Source organism: Eumetopias jubatus, unplaced genomic scaffold (genome assembly GCF_037043125.1).
Source record: "Eumetopias jubatus isolate StellerSeaLion01/CBP00866 unplaced genomic scaffold, mEumJub1_p1.0 scaffold_16, whole genome shotgun sequence".
NCBI classification, from domain to species: domain Eukaryota; kingdom Metazoa; phylum Chordata; class Mammalia; order Carnivora; family Otariidae; genus Eumetopias; species Eumetopias jubatus.
The window spans coordinates 492139-510964 of NW_028274822.1; the positions used below are offsets into that span (position 1 = coordinate 492139).

General features: G+C 56.2%; 1 protein-coding gene across 3 annotated transcripts in view; it reads right to left on the reverse strand.

The window, feature by feature from the left end:
• Window positions 1-18826, reverse strand: part of CTDP1 (CTD phosphatase 1) — a 54756-nt gene that overhangs the window by 24316 nt on the left and 11614 nt on the right. For all 3 annotated transcript variants that reach the window (XM_028095631.2, XM_088019573.1, XM_028095632.2), the window contains exons 2-10: window positions 18499-18582; window positions 17770-17863; window positions 15967-16095; window positions 13551-13701; window positions 11090-11180; window positions 9095-9261; window positions 7248-8237; window positions 5845-5986; window positions 5009-5212 (exon numbers count right to left, since the gene is read on the reverse strand). In XM_028095631.2, the coding sequence (XP_027951432.1) occupies window positions 5009-5212; window positions 5845-5986; window positions 7248-8237; window positions 9095-9261; window positions 11090-11180; window positions 13551-13701; window positions 15967-16095; window positions 17770-17863; window positions 18499-18582 (2052 nt within the window). The remainder of the gene's footprint in view (window positions 1-5008; window positions 5213-5844; window positions 5987-7247; window positions 8238-9094; window positions 9262-11089; window positions 11181-13550; window positions 13702-15966; window positions 16096-17769; window positions 17864-18498; window positions 18583-18826) is intronic.

Below are 18826 nucleotides of genomic sequence, written 5' to 3' on the forward strand. Positions count from 1 at the left end.
TCTGGACTCTGTGCTTGCAGGGGTATAAGTTTAGACTGACTGTGAGGTGAGCCCCTGTGGTCCTGGCTGCTCAACCCCCCCCCCCCGCCCCCCCGCCACTCCCCGACCAGGCCTCTCACCTTCCCCTCCAGGCACGTCCTGGGATCACTGCCTGTGGAAGCCCTTCGACCCTGCCTTGGGCGAGGTGGACAGAACCTGGCAACATGCAAGCAACAGCAGGAGAGCCCCAAGGAGCTCTGATCCCAAGTCCCCAGGAGAGCCAGCACCCCAGCCCAGAACTAAAACCACCCAAGGAGGACACATACAGATCTCAGGGCCTCGGCCAGCCAAGCACACAGAACAGTGTCAGTGCACCCTGTCACAATAGGGTCTGCGCGGGGTTCCAGGTTCAGAACGGGGCGGAGCCACCCCTCCTGGGGCTCTCCTTCCTGCAGCCCTCGACACACAGGGACAGGGGACCAGAGCCTCGAAGGGGCGGGCAGCTGGTGCAGGCCTCGAGCCTGTGATTCCAAGGATTTGCAGTGTGGACAGCTTGCATCTCTGAGGGCTGACGCTGCACGCGGACCGGTAGGTGCCTGGGTAGCTGTGCGTGGACAGAGGACGGAGGACACAGGCGTGTGTGGGTCCAGCGAGAAATCAAAGAAACGGGGAGCTCTAGCTCGACGCAGAAAGGACGCCCTGGCTCTATGCCGCGACGATGAAGGGCGTGGGGCCTCTCCCTCTCCACAAGCGCCTGTGGGAGCGGGACCCGGGCCTGCCTGGGCCTCTTGCCTCCGGGTTCTGGACTAGTGCCAAGACAGGGGCCGCCCCCCGTGTAGAAATGGGTCATTTCTTTCATCGGTTTTACAACGTACAGTGTCCTACACACGAGTGAGGAAAAAGATATAGTTACCACAGTGAAGGCGACAGGCTCCCACCAGCGCACGCACGGGACTGACGCGCGTCCACCGACGGTGCCACCATCCTGCTGCTCACCTACACTGTTGAGTGAACGCTGGGGTGGAAATCACACCTCCAAGCTAAAGAAAGAAAACTTCACCAGAGCCACCTCCAGATAAGCTGCCACGCAGCGTGCGTTTTCCTCCCAGAAGACGAGGCCGAACGGTTCTTCCGTGCTCTCAAACCGAAGTGCCGCTGTTCACAAAAATTACACACTTTTCAGAACAAATAGGCGGTTATCTGTTGCCTGATGGTTACTGTTCTATGTGAAACAGCGGCACTCGACTGTATTCAAGTTCAGCTTACCATCTGCAAGTGTTTTCAGACAACACTTCATTACTTCTCCCACACCTTGGAAGTCCCTGGCCCACTGCCACTTACTGTGAGCCAGCCTCAACAGTCCCCAAACCAACTCTGAACCCCACTTCTAAACATTCCAGACACTTGTTCTGTATGCTTCAGAGAATTAACTCAAAAGGTTCGTGATCTAATTTCCAACAAGATGAAAAGCAGATTCTAAAAACCAGGACTCGCTCACGGAAATATCAGCATGGCACAGACTCGGGACGGCTTCTGACGACGTAAGAGGACTGTAAGCTGCGAGGCAGGTGCTGGTTTGTGATCCATGCTTTTAACGTGCACCCTGTCCAGTCCTCCACACCTTCCCGGACGCAGACCAAAACTCCCTGCACGACGTCACCCGCGGCAAGAATCTGAACCACACAACCGTCCGGACAGCAGTGCAGCGCCTCCTCGAGGAGGGAGTTCCAGATCCTTGTGATAGAAGCCCCCGCCCCCACTGTCATAAATCAGGATATTGCTCAGCTCTCAGTGCTCAGTTGCCTGGGTCAGTCTGGGCGATGAGCACGGGAGTCAACGAGGAGAGGCACGAACGGAAGGCTGTCTGCCGCGGGACGACTTCTGGAAGGCGGGAGACACGCTCACCTTTGTGGCTGGGCCGTCTGTCCCGGTACGTGCAGATTCACTGCAGCCCCTTACCCCCGTCCCACAGTCCGTGTTCCTCCTAAACCGGACCTGGGACCACCATCCATCGGCCCAGGGAGCAGGGACAGCACACGACCTTGGCTGAGTCCGGTGCTTGGGATACCTACGTACAGGCCACAGCACTGCCCACGTGGAAGGACAAGAAATCAGGGGACCCCTCCCCCCAACTGTATAAACACCTGTGAAGTGAGATCCATGAAGTGAGGAAGAAAGGCAATGCAGCATCCCACGTCCCCAAAGGCTCCAGCACAGGGTGCAGAAGTCCACCTTCCCGCACCTCTTCCCGGTGTCCACCAGTGTCCCCCAAACGCAAAACACACGGTGTCAGCACCTGCTTTGAGCAAATGTCCCTGAGCCAGGACTCAGGAGGTGCCCGGCAGTGTTCCCACACGCGCATCAGGGTCTCTGCAAGCCCGTCCCCTGGCGTCAGGGTCACGGAGGCTCTGCCCAGGACACCACTGAGGGGGCCGAGCTGCCTGTGCTCATAATACAACCAGCTCCAAAAAAAAAAAAATAATACAACCAGCTCCACAAAGCAACTCTCTCGGCAGGAGAGACGTGCAGGCCCACCGCATGAGCACCCAGCTCTGCCTGCTTGGCACCTTGTTTCTGCTCCCTCCGGTCTGTACCGTCCGCAGCTGTGCGGGCGTTCTCAGGCTCTGCCACGGCGAGGCAGCTGTCCCCGTGCACCTGCCAGCATCCAAGAAGTCCCCTCTCAAGTGGACGCCCTGCCACCTGGCCTGCTGGGACCCTCTTGCCTCCCTCCCTTCTCTCCACGGCTCACATCCCGCCAGGAGACCCGGGCCCTGCTCACCCCTCCTGTGCATGCACACCATCCACACGGTACCTGCTGCTGCCTCTCCATGTTAATCTCTGTCCACGGCCCGAGCGCTATCAAACGCCTAGTCTGTCTTTCTCAGACAATCCGATTACATTCGAAGGTTACTGACCCTGTTGTACTTGTGGCAATTAAAACAAACTGCTTTTGCTTTTCTGCTGTGTATAAACACTCACATTTAAGACGTAAAATTGACCTGTTACATAAGTACACGTGTTAGGTGATACTGTTTAACATTTAGGAGTATTTTAATCGTAGGTCATTCACATTAGTATCAATATTAGTGGTTGTCGGACCAGGATATACACTCATACTGCACGTATAAAACATACACTTTCTTCTTGTTTTTGGTTTAATTCTTTGTTTTTAAGTCATCTCTACACTCAACGTGGAGCTCAAATTCACAACCAGAGATCAAGAGTCCCGACGGCGAGGGACCTATCTCGTTTTCCTTTAGCTTGTGTCACAACTTACGGGATCTGAGGATTTGTTTCTCCCTGGCTCTGGCCAGTCTGCAGAGATTAAGTCCACACCCTGACCTGCCCCAGGGGCCGCGGCTCGCTCCTGTTCTTCTCTGCTGCTTCCAGCATGGTATCTACTGGCCATCTCCCAGTTAACTTTACATTGGGACTTCCCGGTTCTGGAACATGCTTCTGTTTTCTGTACCGGCGACAAGTCTCGGCTGACATTCTCCACCCTTCACCTGTTTTGCCTGTCCTACTTCATCGAGCACAGCCACGCTGCTACTTGAAAGCCTCTGTCCCCCTCTCTCTGGGACCCTGTCCCAAATCCCAGCTGTGCTGACCACTTCAACCCCACACTCGGTCCCCAGAGCCCATGTGCTTGGCTTCGCTCCATACAAGCTGAGCCGAGTGCCTCCCAACCACAGCTTTTCTGGTTATTCATCTTTGGCAGGAGGATTAGTCTGATAAAAGGCGTGCCATGTGCCATAGTCACACTCCAGGGGCACGTTCCCAAGGGGAGAGCCGGTTGAGGGGGTGTGGAACCATGCACACTCCTCGAGCAGAATGAGTGCGCTCAGTCCCAGGCCCTGGCGGTCAGCACTGAGATCACCACCTGTAAGCAGCTCACCAGCCGACCCACATTAAGTCGCGCTGTCCCACCCAGCTCTCCCCTCCTGGGAGCTTCTATTCACACCTGCCTCCATCTGGACCACAGCTCAGGTGCCGGGGTACAGCGAGTCTCCCCTCACACTGCCCCGGCCACAGAGAGCCCCGAGAAGCCGGCTGTCCGCCCCCAACAGCTCTAGAGCTGCATGTTCCTCCTGCTGCCATGCGGGCCTCCCACTGGGGCCAGAGTCCCTCTGACGGCCTCCCGACAAGCACTTTGTCAGAAGCGCCTCTAGAATCTCCACTAACCGTGACCTTGTCTCTACCCCAGACCTCACAGGAGTGGCTCCCCTGACCTGCACCCACACAGCCTGGTCCAACACCTCACGCCTCAGAGCTGGGAGATCAGCATGTCCCTCAGGGCTCCCGGAGCAGTGCCCCGCCATCCTGCACACCCATGGATTCCCTTCAAATGCAGGAACCTCAAAACTGGGGTGATCTCACCATCTCAGAGAACATTTCAGCAATAAAAATGAACTCTCACAACATACAGGACAAGGGAACGGACACAGAGTGTGTCCTGAAATCAACGTCTACACCTCTTTAGAGCTCAGAAGGGAGAAGGCAGAACTGACCCGGCAAGGGCTCTTTCCCTTACGTTCCTGTTGCTACCCCCTCCCTTGGTCTGATCTGGGCAAGGAAGTGGGACGGGATGCCAGGGGAGGCCCAGAGCTGGCTTGTCTTCTGGCCCTCCCACCCTACGCCGCCGCCTTCCACACTGCAGAAGGGACAGACCAGGGGGCACTGGCACAGGGGGTTTCCTGCTGGGGGTAAGTGGGCCGCTATCAGGGTGCAGGTCTGGTCTGTAGATGGAACAGCTTGTCGGAGACAGCCTGAGCCAATGTGAGAGCATGTCTGGCACACGCAAGACAGGCTAGACCCCGGCCCTATCTGTTCTGGTGTCAGACACCAGGACAGGACAGAACATGCAAAGGCCCGATGCCTCGGTGCGGAAGCCCGGCCCCAGCTCAGGATGCAGCAAACCCCCAACTCCACGTCCCACCAGCACCGCTTTTGGTCAGCTCTCAGTGAGCATGGTAGTCCAAGGCGCTCAGAGGCACCCTGCTGCTGCAAGACAGCTCCCAGGCCCATGTACCTGAAGGAGGAGTGCTCCGTGTGGACCGCCAGGGAGCCAGGGGGCCCGGGGCCCACGGCACCTTTCCGGATGAGCTTGCCCGTGTTGGCGTCATAGATGCGAACTTCTGGCCCAGGCTGGGCCCTGGGGTGGACGGGCGTTGGGTGGAACAAGGCAGTTGGAAGCGCACCCTGCCTGTCAGGAAAGGCTGCTGGGCCATCCTCCCTGCGGGACCAGAACAAGGGCCATGAGAAAGCGCTGGAACAGGCTCAGGCCCAGATGCAGCCAAAGGCCCGTCCAGATGAAGACGAGAAGAGTGCGTGCCCCGTGGCCTGCCTGTGGCCTCAGATGGAGTCTGCGATCACCGTCCCTCTGATGCCTGTTCCAGAACTTTACCCCGAAACACAACAGCCAAAGTCTGACAAAGAACAGGAAGCATTTTCTCAAGCTGGTCTCAGCAGAACAGACCGTCCCCGACAAACGTACAGAACCACCTTGCCCCACCAGACTCCCAACCACCCCTCACTCTGGTCATTGTCGCCCTGGCCACTGGGACTCCACGAAGGCTCAACGTCGTTCAGGACGCTGCTCCCAGGCCAGGAAGGAAGCGCAGGCAAGCCGAGCCTCCCTGCTAAGCCTCCCTGCTGGTGTTGCTGGGAGAAAAAGCAACTACCTTTTCGAGATGGTGACGGCGTTTTAGAGTGTGTGCTCTGCAGGGCTGGGAGTGCCAGTGGGGAGGGCCTGGCCTGGGTGGCCGCGGAGGCCGCAGGGACCACAGGGATGGAAGCTCGTGTCCTCTGGCCGGGGCCCCGTGCTGAGGGTGGGGAGTGGGAGGCAGGTGCAGGCGTGGCGCTCACCTCTGCGCTCTGCCGTAGTCATCCCTGAGCGGGAAGAGCTGCTCCTCTACCCGGTCCCAGCGCTCCAGGCAGCTCCACAGCCAGTCGGGGTTGACCACATGCAGCTGCCCGCACTCCTGGGCCTGGCGCACCTTCTCTGTGCCTGCAGGGAGACCACCTCAGTCAGTGCAGCCTGGCCTGCAGGCGTGTGGCGGCCTCGAATCACTCACTTGGGCCCTGAACCCTGCCTGGCACGAACTGTTTCTGGAATCCGGGACTTCACCGTCCAACCAGTGCTGCCTGCCCCCGGCCCGCCCCACAGAACAGGGACCTGCCGTGGGGTCTCACTGGACCCACTGACAGGCCCGCGGGGAGGGCAGGGATCTGATGGACCCCACCACACCAGCCAGCAGGCACCCATCCGTTTCCGTGGGAAGTCTCCCGCTGCCTCCGTGACCTGCAGCCAGCTGGCCGACATCTCTTCCCCAGGACCCACGGGCTCGGCACTGGCAAAGGCTCGGCCACTGCCGTGGGCTCAGAGCCCCACCCGGCCCCCTCTACCAAGGTCACCTTGTTACTGCAGCCCCCCGAAGGGCAACGGCCACAGCGGCTGGGGTGTAAGCGGGCCAAGTGGAGGACAGGGGGGACGTGTGGGTGCGTCCCTGAGGCGCACATGTCTGCATCCTCGGAAAGGCTCTTCGGTAGTTGGCAAGGACACCTGTCCTGCCCACCGCAGGCTTGGACCACCCTGTGCTGTGACCACGGGGGCAGAGGCCAGGCACTGTCAGCCATCACGCGTCTCCAAGTGAACAAGCAGTGACTTTGGGATTGGGGAGGGGAGGACAAGGGCGCTGGGCACCCAGGCAGGAGTGAGCCAGGTGCCTCCCTCCCCTTGCCCCTGGGCTCACTGCACGTTCCTACAGTGACATTCAGCCTCAATTCCTTAGGACGGACGTGGCTCCAGCCGGAACCTTTGGGCTCAGTCTTCTCAGAGGCTTAGCCGCCTGCTCCCCCCTGAACTGTGTGTGCTGACAACCATGTAACTGGGCTCCATCATCAACTCCCCAACCCCTTCTCCACTCCCCACTCCAGGCAGAGGAGCCTGACGACATGGAGCACGCAGCGGCAGCCGGGCCAGGAAACACGAGGTGCTGCCCCCTGGCTTGGGAGCGCCTGCGGACAGCACACACGCACGCGAGCAGACCAACTCCGACTGGACTTTGGACCAACTCCAACACATGACCACGAGTGGACGCATACGAGGCACTGATGCAGGACAGGGCTTCTGAAAGCTCACCACGGAACAAGCAGCCACGTAGGGCCAGTGCAGATGGGCCCGGCCCCAGGAGCACCACGGGGTGGTCTTCTGTCCGCCCCCCCCCCCCAGCAGGATGGCGGGAAGCAGGCCGGCGTGGCGCACGTACCTGCCCTTGCTGCGATCAGGTGCGTGGCCCTGTCGGGGTTGTCCGGGTCCAGCACCAGCTGCGTGAGGATCTTGGCTCCAAGGGCTGTGGCATGGTAGTGCTCCCGCGTCTTCTCGATGGGGAAGTTTGTCGGGTGCAGCCCACTAAATATTATGGCAACATCCGCCAGCACCCTGCTCTTGAGCTCCGGGACGATCTTCCGTATGTCGGGGGCTTCCTGGCTGTCCCCGCACAGGTACCGGTCGTACCTGGCGTAGTAGTCGGAGTGCACTCGGGCAAGGATCCCCTCCAGGTGGACCAGGTGGTCGTCCTGATCCGCGTCCTCCCCCTCCTCCTCCTCCTCCTCCACACTCTGGTCCAGGGACTCGCCGGCCGTGATGCCCGACTGCTCGCTGTTCTGGGACTCAGTCTCGGCCTCCTTCCTGTCCGCAGAGCCACCGCCCAGCCCGCAGAGGCCGTCCCGCTCACCCTCCTCCTGCACTTCGGCATGCAAGCCTGGGGCAGGCTCTCCGCATGGACTCGCTCCTGTGGGCCTCTCCCCTCCTGGGCCCGGGGGGCCGCCCCGCTGTGCCACCTTCCCTGCGTCTCGTGCTCCCTGAGGCCGTTCCAGGCTCCTCCTCTCCCCACTTTCACCATCGGAGGACGACTGGGCGTCTGACTCGCTGTCGCTGGAAAGGTCAAAGTCCAGGTCACTGCCTGCCAGGCCCTGAGCTGACCGCTTTTCCGGCAATGTCCGATCATGCTGCTGAGCACATGCTGGGGGGCCCTTGCCATCAGCCGAGGGTCCACGGGCAGTGAGCCGGCTGCCTCTCTCCTCCTCCTGCCCAGGCAGGGGCCAGTCCCCCCGTGGAGAAGCACCCCCGTTGAGCTCCCTCGTGGGCTTCCCGAGGCCATTACTTTGCTCGACCCCAGAAACCTGCCGTCCTTCCTCGGTCTCCCTGACGGACGGAGCTTGTTCTGCGATGTCGGCCCCTTTCGGAGACTGATTTACTATAGGTATGCACAAAAGAAAAGGGGTGACTGTTATTTAACATCCAACGTGAAAGCTCTCATTAAAGCAACGGTGGTTCCCCACCCCCGTGTCTGGCTCTAATCGTGCTCTAGACCTGGGCTTGGCAAAGTCTGGCTGTAAAGGCAAATTTTTAGGTTTCTGGCCACAGATGGTCGCTTTGTCTTGGTCTTTACAATGGGTTAGAAATGAAGAGAACACTCTAGGCTTCCACGCTGCGAGTGGCGGCCTCCCAGCCCTGCTCTGGCAGCCCTGAGAAGTATGTCTCCCTTAGGCCCCACTTCCCCCGGCCTGGGCCTCCAGCTCTTACTGACTGCAGCACTCACTGCAGGCCTCACACGGAGTGTTTACACACTAAAGATCATCAGACACACTTTCCACCAAAACCTCAAATTTTCTTCAGACTCTGGCTTCATGCTCGCCCGACAGGTTAAGCCATGTGGCTCCCTGCATGCTCTGGGCCCGGGCACAGCGCCAACCACCAACAAGCTGGAACTGCTACGCCCCCCAGCTCGCTCTTTCCAAGGATTGCGACGGCCAAATTCCCGCTGTCCTGCTTGCCTTTTAAGAGACACCAGGACAACAGGCAGGATTCAGACACAATGAATTAAGCAAATTCTTTAAGCTTCACTCAACTGAGAAAATGTTTAGGTTAGTACTATTAAAAAACAAAAACAAAAACAAAAAAAACCAAGGCAGAAACCAAACATTATGCTTTTCGTTTTTATAAATAAACACGACCAGGTCTGAGATGCAAAGAATCAAAAACAAAGCAGCCACAAAAGAGCTGGGAAGCACTGTCACCTACTCCTTTGCCGCCCAGAAGATCCTCACCCACCTTTCCTTCTCGCCTGTGACTCCCGAGATCCAGACGGGGCGTTGATGTCCCCTATGCCCTGGAAGTAGACGTATTTCTTCACGGTGATCAGATTGGGGGCAAACTTCCAGACGTCTTCTCGGTCATCAATAATGCAAACCATTGAGTCTCCACAGGGAAAGAGATTTCTAGAAGTAAAAATGTACCAGAACTAGCACACTTTACAAAAAATAACCAACTAAAAGTAACAATAATCTTTTACAGGTAGCCAGCAGATCATGGATTAGTCAGAAACAGATGGAAACTACACTGTAGGACTTTTGTTTGGCTCATGTTTACACTCTCAAGGTTTCCAAACAAAATAATATTAACATAGTTAGACTTTCTCCACTGTGTCTGATGCTCCTTACGGGGCTGCAGCACAGAGTCTAGTGTTTGGGGGCCGTGTCCCCGTCCTGGGAAGCTAACAAACGACCACACCCCAGTACGTTCACAAATACAGGTGACGAGCCTGTGGGCCAGTCTGAAGGTGCCCGCCCCACAGCGAAGGGCTTTCCAGGTAAAGGTGGGAGGACGGGACCGTACATCTCAGCCCTCTAAAACAAACAACGGTTTCCTGCAATGTACCTGCACGTCTCTTTCAAGCCCCCAAACGTTATTAGAATGTACAGGGTCAGCAAACATGTTAGCACGGGTTGGCCACCTGACAGATGGAGGCACACTGTGCTACCCTCACACGGTCTTGTGAAATTCTATTTCTGTCCACAATTCTGGGATTCGGATAGGCTCGGAGCATTCAAAATTCAAAGTGGATTTCGTCTCGGATCTAGAAATAAACTCGGGAGGACAGCCTGGCACTGCTCAGTCCTATAGCTGCTAATGGCTACAACTACCCAGAAAAACATGTTCATGTGTCCAGAATTAATACTATTTCCTGAGTCCGTTTCCCACAGGTAAAACAGCAGCTGAGGTAACTTACATGGTCCATGCTTTCCGGTACATTTAACTCCAGACGGGGGGAGATAAAAACTGGGAAAAGAGCCCCCACTGCCTGTACCTACACGAGCCATGGGCTGGTCACCTGCGCCCGCGGGGGAGCACGCCGCTCCCCTCCGGCGTCCCTGTGGGTCCTATGCCTGAACCCATCGCTGACAACACCTCCCACTTTCCTTTGGCTTCACCAGTGTGCTCACTCTGACACTAACTAGCAAACGCGAAGCAGGGACTTTCAGATTCTCCTCTTGGTTCCTATGGCCTCGAATAGGTCCCTGTGTGTGGGGACACCCTAAATCTGAAACACGCAATGCTGCATGAGGATGGCCAACACCAGTGGAAGGCCAGAAGCCACAGCGTTATTGCCCAAACATCCCCAAGAACCAACGTGCATGAAAATGCGTTACAGCTGATACAGTATCGTACGGGAGGGTTACTACCTCTCAGGGCAGAAGTGGGGAAATTCCTTGTGCAGAGTGAACATGTGCAAGAACCTTTGGACTGGGGGGTGAGGGTGCCCCCCCCGTAAAAGCACAGAGGGCAGGACGGGCAGGGCACACGGTGATGGGAGGGAATGGAACCAGGAGCAGATGGGACTGGGACTCTGGACCTGGGAGTAAACTAAGTAGGATTAAGGGCAGGCGAGCTCCTATGGGAATACAACTGTGAGGCTCCAACACCTCTTTTCGAGTTGCCCTGCACTCGCAGGGGCTCTGGGTCCCTCTGCTTGTCACCTCCCGTCCCCCCGGCCCCAGCACACTGCTCTTGTTCCCTCTGCCCAGACTCTCCACCTCTGGGGCGGGTGTGGCCCGCGTGCCCTGGAGTCCGGCAGGGAGCCCACCACGGCATGGACACTCAGGGAGCTGGGGGAGGAAGGAGCCTGGCTAGAAGAGAGCAGGGTTTCTGAGTGCTGGGAAGATAAAGCCGGAAATGGGGAGAGTGAACACGAAATTGCTGGTCTGACGTGCTTTCCACTGGACAATGAACAGTGAACGTCCTCCATGAACACAGCCAGGTACATACCTGAGGTTCCCTGTTTTAGAAAATGGGTCAATACATTCGTCCCTCGATAATATTCGATGAGAAAAAAGCTTCTTCTCAGGGTCTAAAAAACCTTTGAAAAGAAGACAAAACAAGGGCAGACGTGTGACTGGCTGATGTCCCCCTGCGTAGAGCGAAGCCCCTTCTTCTGCATCAGGACACTAAGCATCCTACTCTGGCACCAAATGCTCTCGTCTCTCTTGGTAGACTGTGATTCACTTACCGTTCCTTTTAACATGTTTAAGGGCATCTGTCCATTAACCATTTGCTGAATTTAACATGACCTGAATTTGGCTGAGAACAGAAGACGAGGACTAAACAAAGCTCAGTGTTACTCCCCCAGGGAGCGTGGAGTCTGCGGGAGCAATAAACACATGAACACATAATTTCTACCCAGCACGCTATGCAGAGATGAGGGGCTGGGACCAAGAATTCTGGTTCTGCCACTGTGCAGCTTCCCTGTGCCTCCGGCTGTTTGCAAAGTGAAGCGGCGAACGAGGCGCCCGGCAGCCTCGCACACTTACTCAGACAAGTCTACCATGTTCTCTGGAGATCTTTTTAGGGTGCATCCCATCAGCGCATAAACGTGACACGGCGTCCCACCTCTGCAGCCCACTGCTGTCGGGCAGCACGCTGAGCAGGCCAGCCTCCCGTCCACCTTCCCAGCAGGACCCCCGAGACCACACATGTGACTCACACACCCTGTCACAGAAGAGGCGTCCCGGTGCTCTGGTGGCTGCGCACAGGGCCCGCCACACCGCAGGGGAGCGGCTGCCACCTCCAGCTGTTTACATCTGTGGGATCCCCATGCCATCTGCATTTACTAACAGAGAGCACTCACTCCGACAGAAAATGTTACAAACACTCATTCTTACTAAAGAACATGCAAATTCTCTACGGACTGATGCCACTCGGTGGCTAAACCTGAAGCTTACTCACAGGGTTCTTAGTCTCTACAATCAAATAAATGAAAAGCACCCCAAGCTCTTAATCGTTCTAACAAAACAGGTCTATCCTAATTATACCAAAAATATACATCCTGAGAAAATGATAACTTTCAAAATTAAAAGTTGACAGGATGAGGAAGCTATAGAAACTGTGGTTGTTAAAAACCACGGCAGGGCCTCCGACTGTCCTCTGTCGACAATCAAATCCACCCGACACCAAGCTCAACTCCCCCAGCCCCTGGTGCCTTTCCGTGCCGGCGACCTGCCCTCTGAAGGCCCAACCACCTCAAAGCCATGTGGGGCACGTGTCCCATGGGCTTCCTCCCAAGTCCTCTTCTGTGCGTGATGCCGTTGCCAATGCTGGAGGCGGCCGCCCAGCAGCGGTGGGTCTCCTGGCCTGTGGCAAGGGGTACTTCCTGTGACGTGTCTGCATGTGTTAGGATGTGGGAATTCTAAGGTACGGAGCACAGCCTGACACAGGGAAGAGGCAGACTGCCCAAGGGCCCCAAGAATGTCCTCTCAGCCTCCAGGGGCGCCCTACCCCCCAGGCGCTTCTACCTAAATCAGTATTATCTTCACTACCCCTTTGTGGACCCCACTGACGGAGATCTGGAGAGATGCCACGGCTCCGGAGGTAAAGGCCCAAGTCATCCTGTGGCCAGGAGACAAAGCCCAAAGTGGACACCTGAGGACCTGACCGCTCTTTCGGCTTGGGGTGCTCAGTCACTGGTATGCAGGTTCCATGGAGTGGGGACACCAGGTGGCCACTCAACAAAGGCAAACACAAGAAGACGCGACTTCAACACACGGCCGCCGTGCTCAGGGATGAAAATTACAAAGGTGCTACGTGTTGAAGGGGGATTCGAAAGTCATTTACCCATCAACAAAGACCAAGACCAACCAGTAAAAACATTTCAATGTAGAAGTACTTAATGTGGCCACCCTGGAATGAATATGAAGGTGTCGTCGCCAGCATCTGAAGCAGGTGCCAACGTCCACGGACGGTGAGAGTGCACTGGAGCCCTGCCGTCCCCAGGCAGAGCTGCCACCGGCGTGCAACACCTCGCCGCCCAGGGGGGCCTCTGACACACACTGCCCAAGCGCAGCACCAACACTAAATCAGCACATCACTCACGTACAAGAGACAGCTGCCTGCACTCCAAGTGTCAACTACAGATAGACACTAGCAACGTGGCTCCAGGGGGCTTCCAAACCAAGTAATGAAACAACCTCAAGTATGCTCACACAGGAAGTTTGTCCTTTTCTACCTCCCTGCAGTCCTGAGCAACTCTCAAACTGGCCTGCTGTGTGCCCCTGACCAGAGCGCGAGCAGCCCAAGCATTTGGGGAAGCAACAGCTAGCTCTGGGACTGAATGGAGTTTGGGAGAGCTGGATTTTTCCCCTCCATCTTTAAGGGTGTCACTGAAAGTAACACTGTGGACAATGTTCACACAACGCTCGACGAATACAGGGTGACCGAGGACTGAGCCACCCACCTGCGATGGTGTGGGCATACAGCCGGCTCCCGAACGTGAAGACGTGCAGCTCGTACAGCCTGGCAATCTTCTCCAGGAACTCCCTGCAGTGGGGACGCACACGGGTGTGCAGCATTGGCTCGCCCCGGCCCAGCTGGAAGTGAAAGATGCCCTGGAAAAACACACACGCCCGTGAGAAGGCAGGAGCTGCCCGGGACGGCACCTCCAGACTGCATCCCCCTGCCGTGGTACCCACCCACGACCAACACCCGTGGTAACTACGGAGGGAACTGTGCCTTCTTAGTTGCCGAAGGACAACTGAGGTAACCACCCTGTTACCACGGGCTTCAGCGATGTCGCCAGATCCTTACGCTAACCATTTCGTCCGCAGTCTTTTTCTGATAAGGGATAAAGCAAGTCTCCCAGAGTGATGACGTGTGTGTCTGGTTCCTCAAGCATGAACCCTTATTGAGTAGCTGAGCCACAGCAGGCCACCCAGAACAGGTGTCCAGTGACCCACCGACAGCGTCCTCCCGGGGCAGCAATAGGAGTAAACCACGTAATTTAGTCCAGCTCCCCAACTGTTCCAATATGCAGGTTTATTAACTTACAAATACAGCACAAAAGCTGACATCGTATTCCAAATCCCCTTTAGTAGACACATAAAATCAGTAATACTAATCTGCTTACACATGATTAATATACAAGTTTACTTTCCTAAGGAAGCTAAGCTTTGATCCTTTCAATCCTGTTTATCATTAATTTCCTCAGTAAAAATATGCTGAACTGAAAAATAAAGGTAAGTGACCCTGGTCTGAAGTAACTTTTGACTGGCTCTAAACTAGTCAACTCTCTCACAACACAGCTGTTTTGCGGAAACGTGTGGAAGTGTGCCATTCTAGAATCTTGGGTCCCCCCCTGCTCCACAGGTGCAGTGGAAATGTCCTTAAAAACACAAGTTTGGCTCTCCAGAGTTCAGAATGCAACACATCTTTCTAGCTGTGGTGAGCGGCTGCCGGAGTGCCTGGCAGGGGCAGAGGTGAGAATGGCACCCCTACGGCCACAGCCGGAGCCGAGGCCTGTCCACATGGATGGGAGGAGGCCTTCGGCTTGTATATCACGCAAGCGAGGAACAGGTTTGTCACAGCGAGTTCAAACTTTTATGGAGCTAATTAAAAGTGCCAACTTCAAAGGCACAATAAAACCCCCAGCCAGCTGGGGCAACATACACACAGGAACATACGTGCGGCAAGTATTTCTCTACATAAAGTCCTCCGACTCTTCAAGATACTCGCAAAGCAGGGTAGTTGTTATGAATGAAACAACCTCAAAGGACTTCCAAACACCTCACGTCACACACACAAACACACACCCACATAAGGTCTCTTGGTACACAGAGACAGCTGAGGCAGCTCAACAGCACACGCTGCTTCACGGGCGACGGGACTGAACCCGAGTGAGAACTTCACTGCTCACAACTGTCAGGACCACCCCGCACTGTCCGCAGTGCGCAGTAAGGAAGCAGAACCCCACTGCCTGTGGGACTGATGGAGACGGTCCACATGGACACTCTGCTATCACTGCGTCTGTTTACGAAGCCAAACTTCTTTCAGGCCGAGTTTGTAACAAAACCCCGATGACACGCAGCTGTCACTGACCAAACCTCTCCTATCCCTCCAACCCCAGCTGCCAGCCTGGCCTCAGCACTCCTGTCAGAGGCCTTCCCATGGGGCTCTGCCACCATCAGGAACCGCTATCTGCAGATGCTGACGACCTGACACCTAACACAGAGTCTACGCATCGACCGCCCAACCGCAAAGAATTCTAAAAAATGACTCTTTGTGTTGGTGAGGCCTCATTTGTTAATGATAGTATAAGCTGGTCTCAGCCTTCAGAGAGCCATCTGTCACAGGCATTCGTAAACGCCTCCCGAAGGGACCAGAAGAAAGTCAGCTTCTCAGGGTCCACACCAAGGAAAAGAAGTGGAATGTGGGAAGAGTTTTAGTGTGGACTTAAACAGGGTTCCATCCCTGACCCTTTACTTTTCTCTGAAAAATTAATCTCCCTGGAGAACCCCACCCTGTATGTGCAGCCTCTCGAGGACAGACCCAGGACCCACCTGTACCCCTACCCCCAGTATCTCAGATACTCCTGGAGGGAGCCAGCACCAGCTCATCGTCCCCACCAAGACCGTTCCTCCTTTGCTGTCCACCCCGCTGTATGGTCCCGGGCCTCAGGTCTTCCAGGTCCTGAACCCTCAACCCTCCCAACTAACACGGCCACGTGTGGACCTGGTAATAGTGGGGCCGAGTGAACCAGGAGGCAGGAGTGTGCTCCGGTGCTTCCCACTGAGGACCAGCCTCAGGGACACAACCCCAGCAGCACGGGCCTTGGGAGCCTGCCCCTGTCAGCCTGCCCGGCCCCAAGAAGCGCTCACTTTGTTGGACATCTGCTGGCAGTGTTGTTCTGTCGTGTGGATCAGCGTCTGGTCCAAGTCGACCATGAGCACCAGTTTTCTGTTTCGATGCAGCCGCTGCTGGTCTTCCCGTCCCAGCTTCTCAGCTTGCTAAAGTAAAAAGGAAAACCATAAATAAGTGTATCTGGATCCAAAACCAAATCCAATTTTGTCAGGAAAAAACGGAAGTGGAGAGGTGCTCTTTGCTGGTCTCCGCACCAGCACGAGGGTAGCCCCACCCGTGTGCTAATACAGCACCTGGGGCCACACGGCCTGCACCCCCCCCACCTCCCGAGCCACTTCGTTTGGTCCTGTGGCCGTTGACGCGAGGATTTCTGATCGTAATTCTGTAACTTAACGTGTTAACCAATGAAAGAGGCGAAAAGAAAACAGCTGAGTCCGTCAAGTTTGTTTGAACGCAATAAGCTGTAGAATAAGGCAGGAAGCTGAGGTGGAGGCAAACGGCCAACTGTGAAGCAACAGGCAGGCGGCAGGGGTGTGGCGGAGCTGTCTCAGGCCCCCAGGGATGCCATTTCACCTCAGCAGAGACCCAGGTGGGTCCTGGAGACGGTGTGGCATACCATGGCCGATGGGGCCGGCGTGGGACTCTCCTCTGGGAAGGGGCCCCGGCCAGCAGCCTGTGTTTCGGGGTGCGCATCACTTCTGCCTCCTCGGTTCAGTTCCCGTTGCTACAGACAAGCTCCTGGTCCTGCTCAAGTCAGCCACAACAATGCTACGTCTGCCGCCGAGAGGGGCTACGGACACAGACCAGTGGTAATTCTGTCATGGCAGGAACAACGGGGGACCCTTTCTTCTCTTCTTATCCCCCAACTTCCCAGGTCTGTCTGTGTCTCCGTCTCTCTCTCTCTCATACACTCTTCTGTATTTACAGTTGTTTAAAGTTCAGTAATTCAGGAAAATCAGAATTCTGTATCTGGCATTTTGTCTTTCCCGCAGAAAAATAAAGCGGGTATGTATCATTCAAAAGCACAAATCCGACAGAATTGTAACACTGAAAAACGTCTCCCCTACTTACAAAAATGGGCAGCTCTGAAACTGCCTCATGGGAAGACAAGAGCCCAGCTTCCACATCACTTGTGGAAGACTCCGTCCTGGTGCCTGCCCCGCCCCCGCACCTGCACCCCTGGCCCATGAAAACGAGGTGTCAGGACGCCTCGGACCAACACTGCCCACGAGACTCTTAAAATGCGCGAGAAGTGAAGACTGTTCTGAGCACACACAACCTGCCGCCCCACGGATGCTGCTCCGTGTGCTTTTCCGCGAGGACTCATGTGGCACGTGTTCCCCCCCCCCCCCCCAACTCCACCAGCTCCACCTCTCAAACCCGACACTTCTCCCTTCACGCACAGCCGCCCGGCTCCCACCTGCTCCCAGCCCTACCACTCTTCTCACATGGCAGCGTGCACGATGCCCTCTCCTCATCCCCACCCCTGCAGCTTCCAGTGGCTTCCCGCCTTCCCGTCTGTCAGCCTCCCGCTCTGCGCCAGGAGCCACAGCACCCCACAGAGCTCCCAACTCAGGGGCAGTGGGGCCGGCATCTCCCCACTCTGGGAAAGAGAAACATGCGCAGCCTTCCGTACCACAGGCAGAGAGCACATGCCACACAAACCGCCCATCTCCCCAGGGGCTGTCTGAGAAACCATCATGATGACAGGCCTGGTACTTTCCCCAGCCGCCCTCTGCACAGTGAGAGAGGCCCACAGAGGCTCCCTGCTGTTCTCAGGAAATTTCTCAGACTTCGCCTCTGCCAGACGCAGGCCTTACCTCAGAGCTCACCATCAGCTCTGGGACACTGTGCACCATCGACACCGTGGCCGTGGACAGAGGCACCTGCTGCTGCCCGTTCTTACTCTGCAGCCTGCAGACAAGAGAAAGCACACCGAGATGAACACCTGGAACTGATCAAGTACCCACAGAATGCAAGCGAGACTGCGGGGCAAGATTCTAATCTACGCTTCAGGTGATGGTCAATCTAGCTTTGTGCAGAGTCTCACTCTGCTCACAGCTGCTGAAATGTCATCTGATGTCTGAAAGCAGACAGGAAAGCTCTCACCAAGAGCTCACGAGGATCTCCCGGAAATGAACTGTGATGGCCATGCTGGAACATGAAAATACAGGACAGTCCACACTGCTCTGCACATCTAATGAGGGTGACCGCCTGCTGCTGGTGGTAAAGGAGCCCAGGGAGCAAGGTGGGGGACTGGGGGGGGGGGGGACCCGGGAGCCGTGAGGTGCAAGCCGACCGCAGATGCACAGTTTGCTTGGCTGCAAGGAGAAAGCAAACCCACCACACCTGGGTGAGCATCAGACACACTCCAGTGCTTTCACAACTTAACCAGAAAGGATGCCTCCCTGGGAGACAGGCCTGCGTTGCCAGATAAGGAGGGTGCCTGCCATCTGCTGTCGGAGGTGGATGCCCCTTTGAATCTGTAGGTGACCCCATCTCAAGCACCCAGAGGCACCACCTTTCACCCGAGAGCTGCCAGTACTTACTGGGTGAGGTCTTGGCCACACTCCGCACACAAGCCTTTCATGACAACTGGGTGGCTACATCCTTCCAAACGCACCAGAACCGCCCTAGAAACAGAGATGAAAATGGTCCCAAATTAGGAAGGGAAGAAGTATGATCCCTTGGTTTACCACACGACCACAGGGGGTATACAGACCCCGAGGTCTGGTACTGATTCTGCCAGCGACTTCCACCTAGGGCTCCTGGCAGGTCACACCCCCCTACAGGGCTCCACCTCCCTGGGGTCTCTCTCATGCAAACACAGCTGGAAGAGCCAGGGATGTCCTGTCAGGAGAGGAGACTTGGGAGATT